This window comes from Mesoplodon densirostris, chromosome 13 (assembly GCF_025265405.1).
Source record: "Mesoplodon densirostris isolate mMesDen1 chromosome 13, mMesDen1 primary haplotype, whole genome shotgun sequence".
Lineage (NCBI taxonomy): Eukaryota > Metazoa > Chordata > Mammalia > Artiodactyla > Ziphiidae > Mesoplodon > Mesoplodon densirostris.
Window position 1 is genome coordinate 61,355,055 of NC_082673.1, and position 15,951 is coordinate 61,371,005.

Here is a 15,951-nt window from a genome sequence, read left to right on the forward strand (position 1 = left end):
ACAGTTTTGTTTTGATTATAACTGAGCAACTCCTATTGTCTTCACTGGGAATTGCTATTAAAGGCAGATGTTGGTTCCTTAAAAGTTCTTACGAAGTTCAGTGAGAATTTACTCAGAATATGTTGGGGAAGAGAACATTTTTTCCATACTCAATAATTTTAAACAATTACCTTTTTCAAAATCAGTTTGATGCATCATAACAAAATAGCAGAAGGGCACTAAAGATCAACTGAGCTGCTTTTTGACTAACGTTTCAGGGATTGTGAAGCAGCAGATAGACAGCCATATCACAGATCCAGATCAACAGGACAACGGCCTCTCCTAGAGCGGACAGCTGCCCGCTCCCGATCCACTGAACGTCCTGATACAAACCTCATGAGGTCGATGCCTTCATTAATGACTGGAAGATCTGCCCCTCCTTCACCTGCCTTATCGAGGTGAAAGATAAATCAATCAGACTAACTTCCCCTTTGCCCCACCAGCACACCATTTTACTTTCCCAGCAGCGAAGTGGTCTCTTCTGTCATCCTTGGCTGATCACTAATAACAATCGACACTAACCTTTTCAGTGTAAGCACACTATTTATATTCAGCGGATATAATAGTGTGTGACTGCCATTGTAATTTGTTTATTAACTGTCCTGACCTCATTTGTTTTGTGATTTCTCATTTATCAGGAGTCCTGGGTATATCCCCACATAATGCACCTCATGACTAGCATGTTCTCCTACAGAATGAGAAATTGTTTGTGTCCATTAGACATCACTTTTGGAATAATCATCATAATGACAATAAATAAAACTAGATTTTTAGTTTCTTTCTATCAATACTAATATCATGTATTAACTAGTATCTTCTTTAGCTGAATTTTGAATTGTTCAGGGTTTTATTTGTAGTCTTGTGAGATAATTTCTAATAAAGGGATATCTAATATAAGCCTGAGCAAAAATCTCTTAGGATCAAGGGAGGGAGGTTAGTGTTAAGAGTTTGAAATCTGGTAGAAAGAAATGTAAGCATTATCTTTCATTCTTTTGAGCTGCAGAATTCTCTTCTTGCTTTCATGTGGATAGAATACTGATCTACATTAATAATTCCATGGATCTTACTGTAGGGTTTTGTGTGCATGTATCTGTGTATGTATGCATATTACATAAAAGTATAAACATCTTTTGCTATTTAGATAATCATTCAAATATCCATATTTTGTCCTACTTTCCTAACCTTTTAATCAGCAGCTAAACCTCTTTAAAATTGCACCATACAGCTGTCATATGAACCAAATGTATTAAAAGTGTTTTAACTCATTCTATTGAAAAATGAATATTAATGATGTATCTTGTAGGTCTCACACTCGTACTGGGTCTGTCCAAACAAGCCCATCAAGTACTCCAGTGGCAGGACGAAGGGGCCGTCAACTCCCACAACTCCCACCAAAGGGAACATTGGAGAGAAGTAAGTTTTATTTCTAATTGTGTCATATAGGAAATACCCATGGAAGCTAAGGTGAATCAAGATTCTTTTTTACTACCTTTGTGTTAGCTTTCTTTTTTTGTCAGTGGAATGTCTTAGCTGCATTTGCTAGTAGTTATATTTATAAATATATTTATAAATATTATATATTTTGCATTTAAATTTTATAATCTTTGCAGGCAAAAATAACCTGTCATTATTGCTCTTGCACATTTTTCAAACTTTAATAAATGCGTTTTAAGAAGTAAACTTAATGCTCTTAAATAAGCAGTTGGGTGATGTTTCTTTGCTACAGTTAAGTTTATGTAATGTTGATAGTTACATAAAGTTTATTAGTAACTAGCCAAATTAATTTTCACACACTGCAAAGGGCTGGTTAGCTGATGCACAGCAATGGTGATCCTTCTCAAAACTGGAGTACCAGAAAAAGGTAATCATGAATATACAAGAAAGATGCATGTTGTACTGATATTTTTAATGCTTTCAAATTTTTGCGTAAGAAGCACTATTTGCTTACACACAGATGAACGTACTCCCCAAACATCTGTAAATTCTTGGATAAAGGACCTCTGAAAGCATGGATGATAAAATATAATAATTTTTAATGTCATTTTAAAAAATGGTCCCTTTATTTGGTAACTGGATGTGCTTTACCAAAACAAACAAACCAACAAACACATTTAAGTCACCATTTAACTTTTCTTTAATAGATGATACATTCTGTGCCTTTGGAAATTTCTGTTGTTTTTAACCCCTGTGCTTTGGTTCCCTTTTTTGTTTTGTTATTTTGTTTTTCCTAGACAATGGAGTCAAGGAGATAGAACCTTATGAAGGTCTGTACATAAAGGAGGGTTTGTTTTGTGCTGACAGCCTTTTTAGGGGTTATGTGAGCAAAAATAAACCCAACTGCAATTGATGTCCCTCCACTGTATAGACCTTTATTACAGTAAAATTACTTTGTTTTATGACTCCGTGAACATATTTGACTTTTGTCTTACTTGGAAAATATACAAAGGAGTTAAATTTTTTGATTCAATCAAGTAAGAATGCAAAGAATTTAACTTCTTTTAAATCACAAGGTAAATTTTTCTTTTTTAAAAAATTTGCTTTTTAAATAGAATTTGATGTTTTGTGTAAGACTTTAACCAAAGATATCAATTGCAGTCTGTGTTTATGTCATTGAGGATGTACACCTAGTCTAGTTATATTTATCATCATATATTTCATTTTGTATTTATGATGATCTTTCAATTATTAAATTTGGCTTTCTAGAAAAGAAAATTATTGCATTAGATAGTGATTGTGCTTTGTATTTCCTGCATCATTTTTCATGTTGTAGCAAAACTATTTATAGTGTAACAAAGTTAAATATGTACAGTTTGATCGTCAATGCTACATTATGACTCAAGAGAAAATATTGAGTCATGATATATGGAGTGTCATACATTTACCAGGACAATAAAAATTCCTCTGCTGATTATAGAATTCTGCAATTGACTTTGTAACTTTGAAGAATTGTTAACTGTTTTATTTACTGATGAATCTCCAGCACATAGAATAATGCCTGGCACATTATAGGCCCTCAATAAATATTTGTTGAATGAATGCATGAAATATTTATTTACAAATTGAAAAGCTACTTCAAATAGTGTAAAAAGTACCATTAAAATAATCTTGTAATTCTATATATGTTTATAGTAAAATTCATATTTGTAACACAGTTTTAAGTGCATTTCATTTGAGCAGCAGTACTTTTATTGCCTTACATAACTTAGAACAAGTTGTGATCTTGTTAGTTGTAGCTGAATGATTTATCAACTCCTATTTTGTGGTCCTTTTTATTTACTATGTACTGTGAACTATAATTGTAAACAACTCAGTGCTATCATGACTAGTGGTCTGTTATACAGCCTGATAAAAAGATATTAGCATTTCTATAGTTGTCAATTATTTATATAAAAATGGGAGTGTATAATTTTAAAAGTAGTTTCCGTAAGGAAAGTTCTGTAATATATACAGAATCTTTTGTCTCCTTTCCCCACAATTTTTAAAGATAGAGTTTTGGCATCATTTGTTTGCATATGAAGTCAGAAACATAATTCATGCCATAATTTTTTCTAAATTCAGTTTTAATATCTTCTGTAGCAATAGTCCATTGAGATATGAGTTGTTCCATTCTTTGTAATAATAAATATACCAAAAAAACTGACATTAAAGCTGATATTGAAGGTCAGGGAAGTTTTTCATGGGCTTGTCAATAAACATTCTATTTTCTATCTGGTTTTGCCCTATAGAATCTATAAAAACCACAGTTTTCCTATGTCTCTAATTGTGACTTTTCCATTTTTATAAATAAAAGAGAGGAGAGTCAAAAACCTCTCTTATTCTTTCCAGTATGAAATAAAAGGATTTGGGGAGTTTTGGTTGTTTTGTTTTGCTTAAAAGTATGAATGATTTTAGCAGTGTTTTCATAAATGTTGATATGAAGACTCCAGCAGATACATGACTGTATCTTTTCTTTAGCTTTAAAGGCAATATATAATATCTTTTTTAAAGTCTTCAACTTCTAACTGAAGTTAAAGGTATAACCCAAAATTGACTATGGATTAATGGTCTAAATCGAATTATGTTTGGATTATCTCTTAAAAAGTTGTCAGACTTTATAATTTAGCGACACTGTTTTAGAATCAAAGAAATGACATGTTTATTTTCTGATCCTGTTCAATAGCTGAAAAATGAGCAAGTCCTAATTTAATTCCTTTTGACCTGGGATATATTTTAGTCTGTTAAAATCGTATATATGTTGGTCTTGACAGTGGTACAGTATTAGTCATCTTCTTTTTGTCTGAGAGTCAGAGAAAATAGAAACAATATAATGAAAGTACAATGTACTAAACAACCGTAAGGCATTATTATTTTTAATTTACCCCTAACTTTGATGTACTGGCATTTTATAAAAATAAAAATGAGTTTATAATATTATTTTTTGTTTCTCTAGAAGAAAAGTTATATAGTATCATTTTTCTAAGAGTATATCAAGTTTATAGATGAAGTATTTTGCCTGTCTTACAGTTATTACATATTACAAATACTTATGGGCCACAATTTCTTTTATAATTCAAAGTTATCATAAAAGGAGACAGTAAGATAATTTATTAACAGTATACTTATGTGCTTCCATAACATGTCAGAAACTCATTAAAAATAATCTATTTGTCTCCTTATTATCACTCACATCATGAATAATTTGAAATTTGTTGTTTTGTTTTACTTAAGAGTAACAGATGTACATATCTGGTCTCATCCTTTTCTTTACCTTTACTTTTGCATATACAGAAGTTAATGAAGTAACTGGGCATGTGGAAGAGCAGGGGGGAGAAAAGCAGGGTGAAGAGGTCAAGGCAGGTCTGTCTGACTGTGTGTCCAAAATAAATAATCAAATGTTTTAGAAGTATGACTTTTCTATTTCACGTAACACTTTAGGCTCCAAATTTATAAATACAGAGTAAAGAACAGATTGTTCAGTACTACTTTTAAAATAATTACTTAAATTTATTAGTGGAAAGATATTACATGAGCTAGCTACGTAACTTATCAGGGTATTTAATTTACCTGTTTGAACATTCTCCTTATTGTTTAAATCAAACTGAAATTATAGACAATGCCTCTCATGAAGATTTATACTTATCCTTTATCCCAGCCTTACATTCAGTTCATATATTTACTCAAAAATGTTTTTTGGGTACCTACTAAAACACTGTATTTCACTGAGTGTAGGTTCATTGAAGTCCTAGTCTCTTCTCTCAACAATTTTGATTTTTTAGAGGTAAATTACAAGTAAATATAGAGCAGAATATAAATTACAAAATTTTAGTTCTTGAAACTTTTAGAAACTATTATAATTTATCCATAAACCTTTTTCTAAATTAAGAACAATTAACTGTAGCTTCATCTTCAACCCAGCTCAGTATTGCGCTATTTATTGACATCCTGATTTCTCCCCAAAGCGTCCTCCTTCTAAATGGAATGAAGACACTTCATTTTGATGTTTTTAAGCCCCTATTATGTTTACATACCATAATTTTTGCCACTTTCTTTGTCAGAATATTTCTGAAAGTATTGTATTCATGAATGGTAGCATGTACTTTATGTGCCTTTTGTTCTCTCCTTTACCATTGTGTGAAAGCAATGTTATGTATATTGTGCATAAGATGTATTTTCATGGATGCATTCTTGCAGTAGTGTTTGTGGTTTAAGACAGAGAACCTCTTAAACTGCAATTGCAAATTTTTTAGTAGCTATTTTTAAAGTCATAAAGGTGAGAAAAGTCATCAGAGTACATCTGGTAATGAAAACAAAGGCAAGTTTAGACGCATATTTATATCAATAAGAAAGTATAACTATCTCTCTTCTGAACATATCGTGTACTAACTACTAGAATGTCACACATCTTCCATTTTCCTGAAGTGCTATAGGAATAACATTTTTAGGGAATACTGTAAGAATGAATTTCATTTTAATTTAGCTGTGTAGTTAATGTTTCCCTGCTTGCCCATTCCTGTGTATCTGAAACTAGTCCATACGAATACCGAAAGGCTTTCATACTGTTCACGAATTGGCTTTTGCAGTAAAGTCATTGTTTAGTATATCATTAGTTTGGGGACTTCAGCGGTAATTAATATCACTTTTATTTATTTTTAACTTCATTAGAATAAAGAAGCTCATTTATTGAGCCAGTTTGTCGCCTATGCTTAATTCTCAAAATGAAATTGGTAAATTACATTAGTTCTTAGAATAAAACCATAACTACAATCTTCCTAACTTATTATAAAATGACTCGTTATTCCTCATTTTATTTTTGTTTTTATTACTTTTCTTATGGGCTAGGAAGTGTATACTTTACTCTTCTGTTCATTAATGTGAGGTGTCATGTTAGTGCATGGATTTGTTTCTCTGGTGTGTGATGTCATCTTTTGTGGTGTGCTTGGTTTTTTATTTGCGTTGTTAATGACCTTAATTATTAATCACTGTTGTCTGTTTTCAATGTTATAAAGACAATGAGGGAGAAACACCAAGCCCACCTAATAATGGGAAAAAAGGCAAGTCTAATATGAAGTTAAGAGTGCCTTTCTCTATATTAGACACTCTGTTTTGACATTTGTAATGTGCATGAATATGCTTTCTTAAATAAGTATAAATACAAGTATAGTCCCAATTTAAGTTATCCAATATTTAAAGTGTATGCTCTTTTTTAAATACATTTCTGAATGCCAAATTTGTTTCTGAAGTACTTACCTTACTATTGGATCCTGTTACAACCCTATTCTATTGAAATATATGGCATTAAAAAGTTTTGCTTTATTGGTCATAAGGAGTAAGATTCTGAGGAAGATAGTTACGGTCATGATATTATGCATTTAGAAAAACACAACATGCATATTTTTCAACCCAGAAATTATTAGTGCATGGATTTGTTTCTCTGGTGTGTGATGTCATCTTTTGTGGCGTGCTTGGTTTTTTATTTGGGTTGTTAATGACCTTAATTATTAATCACTGTTGTCTGTTTTCAATGTTATAAAGACAATGAGGGAGAAACACCAAGCCCACCTAATAACGGGAAAAAAGGCAAGTCTAATATGAAGTTAAGAGTGCCTTTCTCTATATTAGACACTCTGTTTTGACATTTGTAATGTGCATGAATATGCTTTCTTAAATAAGTATAAATACAAGTATAGTCCCAATTTAAGTTATCCAATATTTAAAGTGTATACTCTTTTTTAAATACATTTCTGAATACCAAATTTGTTTCTGAAGTACTTACCTTACTATTGGATCCTGTTACAACCCTATTCTATTGAAATATACGGCATTAAAAAGTTTTGCTTTATTGGTCATAAGGAGTAAGATTCTGAGGAAGATAGTTACGGTCATGATATTATGCATTTAGAAAAACACAACATGCATATTTTTCAACCCAGAAATTATTAGTGCATGGATTTCTCTGGTGTGTGATGTCATCTTTTGTGGTGTGCTTGGTTTTTTATTTGGGTTGTTAATGACCTTAATTATTAATCACTGTTGCCTGTTTTCAATGTTATAAAGACAATGAGGGAGAAACACCAAGCCCTCCTAATAACGGGAAAAAAGGCAAGTCTAATATGAAGTTAAGAGTGCCTTTCTCTATATTAGACACTCTGTTTTGACATTTGTAATGTGCATGAATATGCTTTCTTAAATAAGTATAAATACAAGTATAGTCCCAATTTAAGTTATCCAATATTTAAAGTGTATGCTCTTTTTTAAATACATTTCTGAATGCCAAATTTGTTTCTGAAGTACTTACCTTACTATTGGATCCAGTTACAACCCTATTCTATTGAAATATATGGCATTAAAAAGTTTTGCTTTATTGGTCATAAGGAGTAAGATTCTGAGGAAGATAGTTACGGTCATGATATTATGCATTTAGAAAAACACAACATGCATATTTTTCAACCCAGAAATTATTTTAAGAATATTTTAAAGTAGAAATCAACTTAATTCTGAGTTCAACAGTATTAAACAACATTTGTGATATTTGTAGATTTTTCACAGTACTAAACTAATATTTGCAGTTTTATACATTATTATATTGCCTAGGCAGGTAAAAAAGATGATTGATTTTAATACTTATATTTAGTTTTTCCTATAATTATAAGTGACAATTCTGTCATCCCCCACAACTAAGTTCTGTCAAAAACATTAGGACTGATTTTAAAGCCAGCTAAAGTAACATTACATAAAATGCCTATTGTATGCATTTTGACCTAACATTTTTTTCAAAAAGATTAAAGCTCTTTATAAAACAAGAAAAAAAAAAAACAGTAGGACTGTATATGTTTTGCAGTAATTGATAATCAAATATAGCTACATGTTGATTTAGAATGTCAGCATTTTAAAATGGTTACATCAAAAAAAATCAGCCTTCTAAAATATCTTTTTATCCTAACAACCTCCCTTGTTATTGAGCCAAATTAAGAAATGCATAGTGTTGTGCTTCAGTAATTTAGTTGAAATGTCCTTTAGTTTTCAATATACTCTTTCTTCCCTGTCTTCATCTTTTATAAATAATGTCTACAATGTCACATTTAAGATTGATTTAGCACTAAAATAATTTTATAATTCTTACTTTGGAGTGTTAATTATTCATTAATACCTCTCCAAGCATAAAATTCTTAAAATATGCTAGGTTATTATGAAAAGGTGAAAATAGTATAGTAAAATAAATAAAATTATATCAAGTATTGTAATTAATCAATATTCTCCATAAAAAAACACAAAAATTTAACTGAGCTTCCAATGTCTATTTACATTTGTCATTTTAATCTATTTCTTGACCTCCATGAGTGAAATAGGAAGATTTTGATTAAGGTGACACAATACCATTTCTTTTTAAAAAAGATCAGTTTGATTGTTACATTGAGAATAACCTGAAAGAATTAAGATTAGAAACAAGAAGAACTATTAGGAGGCATTCCCAATAACCCAGGAAAGAGGTGATGGTGACTTAGACCAGAATGATAGGAGTAGTTGGATTCTGGATAGATATTAAAGGTAGAACCAACAGAATTAACTGACAGGGTAAGAGAGATCCCATGATAAAATCCATGTTTTGGGCCTCAAGTAATTGGGAAAATATGGAGTTTCTATTAATAGATTTGGTGGGAATATCAGGTGCTCAGTTTTCGATATAAGTTAGAGATGCTGTTAGACATGTAGGATAGGATGTCAAACAGGCAGTTTGAAATATGTTCTGGATATCAGGTTAGAGATCTGGACTGTAGTTATAGGTTTAGGATTCATCCTTACAAAGAGAGACTTAAAACCATGAGCCTCATTGGTATCACTGAGAGAACAAGCATAGGTAGCTAAAAGAAGAGGTCCAAGGACTATGAACTGAGCTATTCTAACATTTAGAAGTTGAAACAATGAAGCAGGAAAGACTGAGGAGCATCAAGAGTAGGAGGAGAGGTAGTGGGGAAACCATGGATTGTAGTGTCTCTGAATAGAAATAAAGAAAGTGGGCTTCCCTGGTGGCACAGTGGTTGAGAGTCCACCTGCCAATGCAGGGGACACGGGTTCGTGCCCCAATCTGGGAAGATCCCACATGCCACGGAGTGGCTGGGCCCGTGAGCCATGGCCGCTGAGCCTGCGTGTCCAGAGCCTGTGCTCCGCAATGGGAGAGGCCACAACAGTGAGAGGCCCGCGTACAGCAAAAAAAAAAAAAAAAAAAAAAGAAATAAAGTGCTTGAAGCAGAAGAGAATTATCAAGACTGTGAAATGATCACTAGATTTAACAAATAGGAAGTCATTGTGTTAACCTTTATTAAGAGTAGTTTTGGTGGAATTGTAGTGGGTGAAAGGCCAATTACAGTGGATTGGGAAGACGAGAGAAATGGAGATGTTATAGGCACCTTTTAAAGAGTTTGGCTGTAAAGGGAAGAAAGGAAATAGAAATCTAGACTAAGAGGAGAGGTCAGGGGAACAAGAATACATGAAAGATATATGGGAAACTTTATGTTCATTCTCTGACTTCTAAATTGAGATCTGCCAATTTGTTCTATAGAGCCATCTGGCCCCAAGCCATCTGCCTATAGTTCGCCAAGACATTTATCAGTGTTCTGTAGCTTTGCTCCTAGATTTAGAATCAAGACTTAGATTTGGAAAGAACCTTATAAATCTTTTAATAAAACAGCTTTTCTTTACTGATAAAAGAGTAGAATTCTAGAGGACAATTAGCTTTCTTCAGTCCACATAGGAGCAGACCTCTAGTCTTGACTCCCAATCTTGTGCATTTATATACCATGCCTTCTCAGATGAATGGCATTCTCCTTGCATGTGTTTCAACCATTTGTTTTATTTTAGATATTAGTTAACAGTTTAGCTCAATTCAACCGATAGCTGCTATTTTTAGTTTGTTGTACTAGGTAGTCATTGAGGATGCAATGATCAATAAGATATATTTCCTGCTTTGGGGCGCTCCCAAGGGAAAAATAAAACAGTAATAATATAATGATAACAAATGAAACATAGTTGGTAAAATTATTTTATAACATGTCAATTACATACAGTCTCTTAAGATTGTGATACTTATAGAGGAGGTAAGTTTTGAGGTGTTACGGGCATTTTTTTCAGCCCCAAATATTTCTCCCACTACTTGTGATAGTACTTAGTATTCTGATATTCTTTAATGGTTTAATTATTTTAATAATATAAAGCATAGGCCTTCCAGAACACTGAAATGTAAATATTCCTTAGGGACTGACCCGAGTTATTATTACACACAAATTTCATAGGAAGCAAGTTAGAGCCTGTGAATGGAGAAAGGCAGGTGTAGGGAGAGAGATGCTGGAAAATGTGCAAGAGCACTGGGTACCTTGGGACGGTGATAATGATAAAATCTGCCTTGAACTAGCCCCTGTCTACTCTAAATAACATTCCTTTCTATGTAGATATGCTATAAATTAACTTTCTTAAATAATTTGGTATATTTAAATTGTTTATAACAATACTTGTCACATAATAAGTACTATTATTTCTTGCTATAATTTTGTATTTTCAGCACAGAATCTGAAAACTTTGGATTTAAAGTGAAACTAAACCTGATTATGATCATCACTCTGAACCAATTATTCAATACATATTACTTAGTGGTTTTGAGGAAAATAGTAACCTTGATGCTATTCTTGATCACATGGCTTGCATAAGAAACAGTACAAGGAGGAAAGAAATCAACTGGATTGCAGCATGAATTGTTGCATATTGCCCAACATTTGTACATTTCAATCCACATGTAAAACCCAACATGCAAATATTTAGCATAAGTCAAAATTGTTTAAACCATTTGGACTTTTCATAATGTTTAGAGAACTCCATTGGAAGTTAATAAATTGCATCTTAAACTCAGTTTTACAACTGAGCATATGTTCTCTGGCAAAGCTTTTAATTTCCCTGAACTTCAGTTATCTCTTCTGTATAATAAACTATCCTGTAATGATTTTTAACAGAAGCTAAGTGTTTTGGAGACCTGGCTAATAACTTGTAAGGTCTCAAATCATTTTGTTTTTAATTTATTGCTTATGTTGTTATTGTTGTTTGGTTGGTTTGGTTTTGGAAACTTAACAGATATAACCTACTATTGTCTGTTAGTGAGCCATTTGCTGTGGGATTATAAACTAAACCCTAATATACTGCCTTCACAAGTCAAGTCCCTAAAGATATACAGTGAGATGGAAGGAAAAATATTTTATTCCTTTGAGTCTCAGTGTATAGTTACCTACATTATTTCATATATAGATAACCTTATAAATAGGAAAGAAAGGAAGAGAGGAAGGAAGGATGGGAAGAAGAGGGGGAAAAATACAGGTTACAAAGGAACCAAAAATAATAAAATAATTTTAACAGTCTTTATAATGGATGCCTGCTTCTGTAAGCATTCAAGGAATTGGATAGCATTTAGGGTAACAGGGTGTGGACAGGTTTTGTTTTGCTGCCTCTCTGTATTCTCATGAATGCTTCTAGAGTGAGGAGAATACCAATACCATGTCTTAATTTCCAAATTTGACATCCAAATTTGATATCTAGATAGGAACGGATTTTATAGTGGCATTGGTAGATATTTCCTAAGTACAGCATTCCCTGCCAACTTAGATAAATGACAATTTGACAAAAATTAAAATGGGAGAGATTCAGGGATACTTTAAAATAGCAAGGATTTATCATATATTTTATTCAATTACATCTCTCTTATGGAATAATAACTTGGTGACAATGAACACGATGGAGTTGAAAGAGAAGAGACTGAGGACATATGACTATTTAGGTTATTTCAGTAGTCAATTATATGATGGACTCTATCACTTAACTTGTAAACAAGTATTTTCTAATTTCTTTTCCTAATCTTTCCTTTCCTTCCTGGAGACCATTCCTCCTTATTTTTCTTTTCTTCCCCTTTTGCTCATTTTATTTCTTCTAGACTTCCGAAGCCTCAATTGACTAATCAGATTTAGGAGAGAACCCCTTCCACCTCATACATTTCTGCAAACTTCAGCCATCTTTCAAAACATGTCATTGTGGCTTCCTAAATACAAACCTAAGGCCATCTTCTGTTTGTTGAAAATAACATAATCTTAGGAAGGTGATATGGTACTACAGAAAGAGCACAGGTTTTGGAACCTTGGCTCAGGGCCTGCCTTTTCTAGGGAACAACTTTGCAACTCTAGGCCCTTAACCCAAGTTAGTTCATCTGAGAAAAGGAAATCTTAGCATATTCCTTTTATTCCCAATATGCTTTTTTGAGAATCAAATAAGATAATGCATGTGAAATTGTTTGTGAACGAAGATACCTATTTAGTTCTTATCCTTATTAATCAGCTCTTTGTTTTCTTACCTGTAAAACCACCTGATAGAAGGTCCTTTCTGTGTTTTATAGGATCAAATATGATGCTGTATGTGAAAGCACATTGAAACACATAGTGTTATGGAAGTATAATCTTCTAATATAGGAATTTGTGCTCTTTAAATTGTTGTCTTGATATAGGATTGGCTACATGGTGTGATGAAAACTAGCTGGAATATAGTTAGTTTGTAGAAATGTGGGTTTTTAAAATATCATTTAACCTCATAGTTAAGTCTTCATGAGTAAATTGTTTCTTCAAATTATCTAATAGTTATTAAATCAATTTTTAAGCTTCCCTATCTACAAATTAAATTCACAACTATTTACTTGATGCAGTTATCCCCCTAGAACAAAATGTTTTCTGTACTTGAATGGATTTCTAGTTTGCATCTGAGCAATGTGACATATTCTTTCAAAGTCATACTTACAATTAAATTACATTATGCATTTTTCACTTTTACTCTTTGGTAGTAGATGTACAATATCATGGGCTACCACTTAAATTTTAATTTTAAGATCTTTATTATTTAACATTAAGAAAACTTTTATTTTTTAAATTACCATAATAGTCCTTTAATAGAAAAGACTATCTTTATCTTTAAGGTGCTGCATACTTAGAGCTTTTTTGCTATTTTTTCTTTAATGTAACTAAAACACTTTTCAAACAATTTGAGCATTTTCCTGACATAAAACTAGTTTGCTTTTAATTACATTAAATATTTCATTTTAATTATATGACCTATAAATTCAAATAGGGCTAGGTATGAGCTGTTCTTAGCATTGTTTTTTGGGTGATGAATTAATGAGTTGGTAGTTCTGTTCTTTTTACGACTTTAATTCTGTTTTAAAATAGACACTTGGGTTTCAACATAGGATTTGATAATAGACACATTTAGAACTTCTGGAAAATCTTCTAGACTCAGTGTCTTAATTTTACCATCTCTGATACAGATTCTCTCCCATAAAACCTGACTAATCAGTGCTAAGAAGCCAGAGCAACTCTAATTTTAGAGCTGGAAATAACCTTAGAAATTTCAAGACCAGCTTTCTTACCTCAAATGTAACAAATTAGAGGCAGAGGGGCTGTGGCATTTGTCTAAGTTTATACCTCTAGTTAATGGCAGAAATGTTCCTAAAAGCCTCCTGAGCCCAGTAATGTATCTGTTACCTCCCTTATGTCACTGATAGCCTTGATCTAGGTCTTCTTTCATTGTTATATTGCCTGCTATTTATAAATGGATGGTTATGAGGGTTTTTTTGTTGTTGTTACTGCCATATAATAGATTTTCTTCAACTAAAATGTTTGTCAGTTCAGAGAAAGTGTTTAAAAATTAACCCTGTTATATGTTAAGGTATTTTCCTCCACACTTCCGAAGATGCTTTCTACCGGTATATAGAAAGGCTAAACCATTTTCAAAACAAGCCATTTCTACTTCTGTATACTCAATTTTACTTCAGAAGGTAGCGTGTCCTTCTTTTTTGGAACATCACAAACTTTATCAAATGGTGATAGGTGAAACAACTTTTTAAATGACAAGTGTATAGGATTTTAGAAAATTTATTTTAGGAACAACCCTTTATTGCTTGTGAAATCTTAAATATTATGTATTGATAGATAACCCAAAGTGCAGGTTATTCAAAATCAAGAAATACTGTATTATAAATGAGTTTATTATTTTCCTCAACATGGGGAAATTAGTCTGTTGTTTTTGTGTTACGACAGGTTAACTTTGGTTAAGGAGCAGATGATTCCTTTGTTCTTTTAGCTAAAGAGGGCTAAACTAGTCTTGGAATTTGCCAGATTTGTATATTCTTTAAAGGTTTTAAGATTTTTCTTTCCACTAGCAGTTGATTCAAATATAGCATCTTTATCCAGATTGTTTACCACTTGGGAAAACTATATTGCATCTTTATCAGATTATTTACCAATTAGGAAATCAGGGGGTCAACTACACACCAAAGTGTAAATTTAACTCCCAAAGCAAGAAGTGTGCTTCCTTGCAGTAACTGATTTATGTTGGACCAGAACAAATGTCCTTTATTAATAACATTTATTTCAGGTCTAGGAACTGGAAAACGCTTACACTTAATGCCGTCATTTCTAGCAGTATAAGTAATCAAAGTGGTGTATCCAAAATCATCCATATTTGATGTTGCAGTATAGCATATTTTTTCATTTTTCATAGTGATTTTTATCTTCATATTTATGTTTTGCTTAGCTTAATATTATAAAATAGGTTAGTATTTCACTATTTATGGCCAGAGGTGAATAAGTACCAGAAAATTGTTTATGGCATAGTGAAACTTCCTGGGGATTAAAATGTACATAGACAGTAACTGTCTACTTGACTTACTGCTTTAGAAATATGTGAGTAAAAAGAAAAGCAAGTGTATACTTAAGTGTTTATGAATGCTACTATGAGATTAAGATCAAATGGTGACCAGTGAATCTTTTGATACATGACCTACAAGAACCTACATGATCTGTACTCCCTCCACTTTCCATTCCATTACCTCTTTAACCTCGTCTTCTGTGACTTTTCCTTTTGTTCACTCTGCTCCAGCCACAGAGACCTTCGTGCTTTCCTAGAACATGTCAGACATGCTCCCACCTCAGGACATTTGCATGTGCTGTTTTTCTACCTGTAATGACCTCCCTAAATAACCATAGGGTAACTCCCTTACTTCCTTAAGTTTTTCACTCAAAACCTTCCTTCTTAATGAGGATTTCCATGACTAGTCTATTCAAATTTTCATTACACCCTGCACATTTTATCTACTTCTTACCTAGTTCATGTTTGTCTTCTTAGTACTTATCAATATCTGTCACAAAATATTTTACTCATTTATCTTGTTTATAATTTATTTCTCCCACTAGAATATAAACTTTATGAGAGCATAGGTTTTTGTCTTTTTTTTTTTTCTGTTATATCCCCAGTGCCTAGACATGCCTAGGTTATAGTAGGTGCTGAATATATATTTGTTGAATGAATAAATATTATATTATGCTACAGATAACTCTAAATGATTTTAGATAAGCCAGG

The 15,951-nt window shown here is 32.3% G+C and overlaps 1 protein-coding gene across 8 annotated transcripts in view; it reads left to right on the forward strand.

Moving 5' to 3' along the window:
• Nucleotides 1–15,951, forward strand: part of RIMS2 (regulating synaptic membrane exocytosis 2) — a 590,231-nt gene that overhangs the window by 384,204 nt on the left and 190,076 nt on the right. For 6 of the 8 annotated variants that reach the window (XM_060115828.1, XM_060115819.1, XM_060115823.1 and 3 more), the window contains 2 exons: nt 258–437; nt 1,343–1,452. In XM_060115828.1, coding sequence (XP_059971811.1) covers nt 258–437; nt 1,343–1,452 — 290 coding nt within the window. The remainder of the gene's footprint in view (nt 1–257; nt 438–1,342; nt 1,453–15,951) is intronic. The other 2 variants (XM_060115826.1, XM_060115822.1) reach the window with 1 other exon arrangement.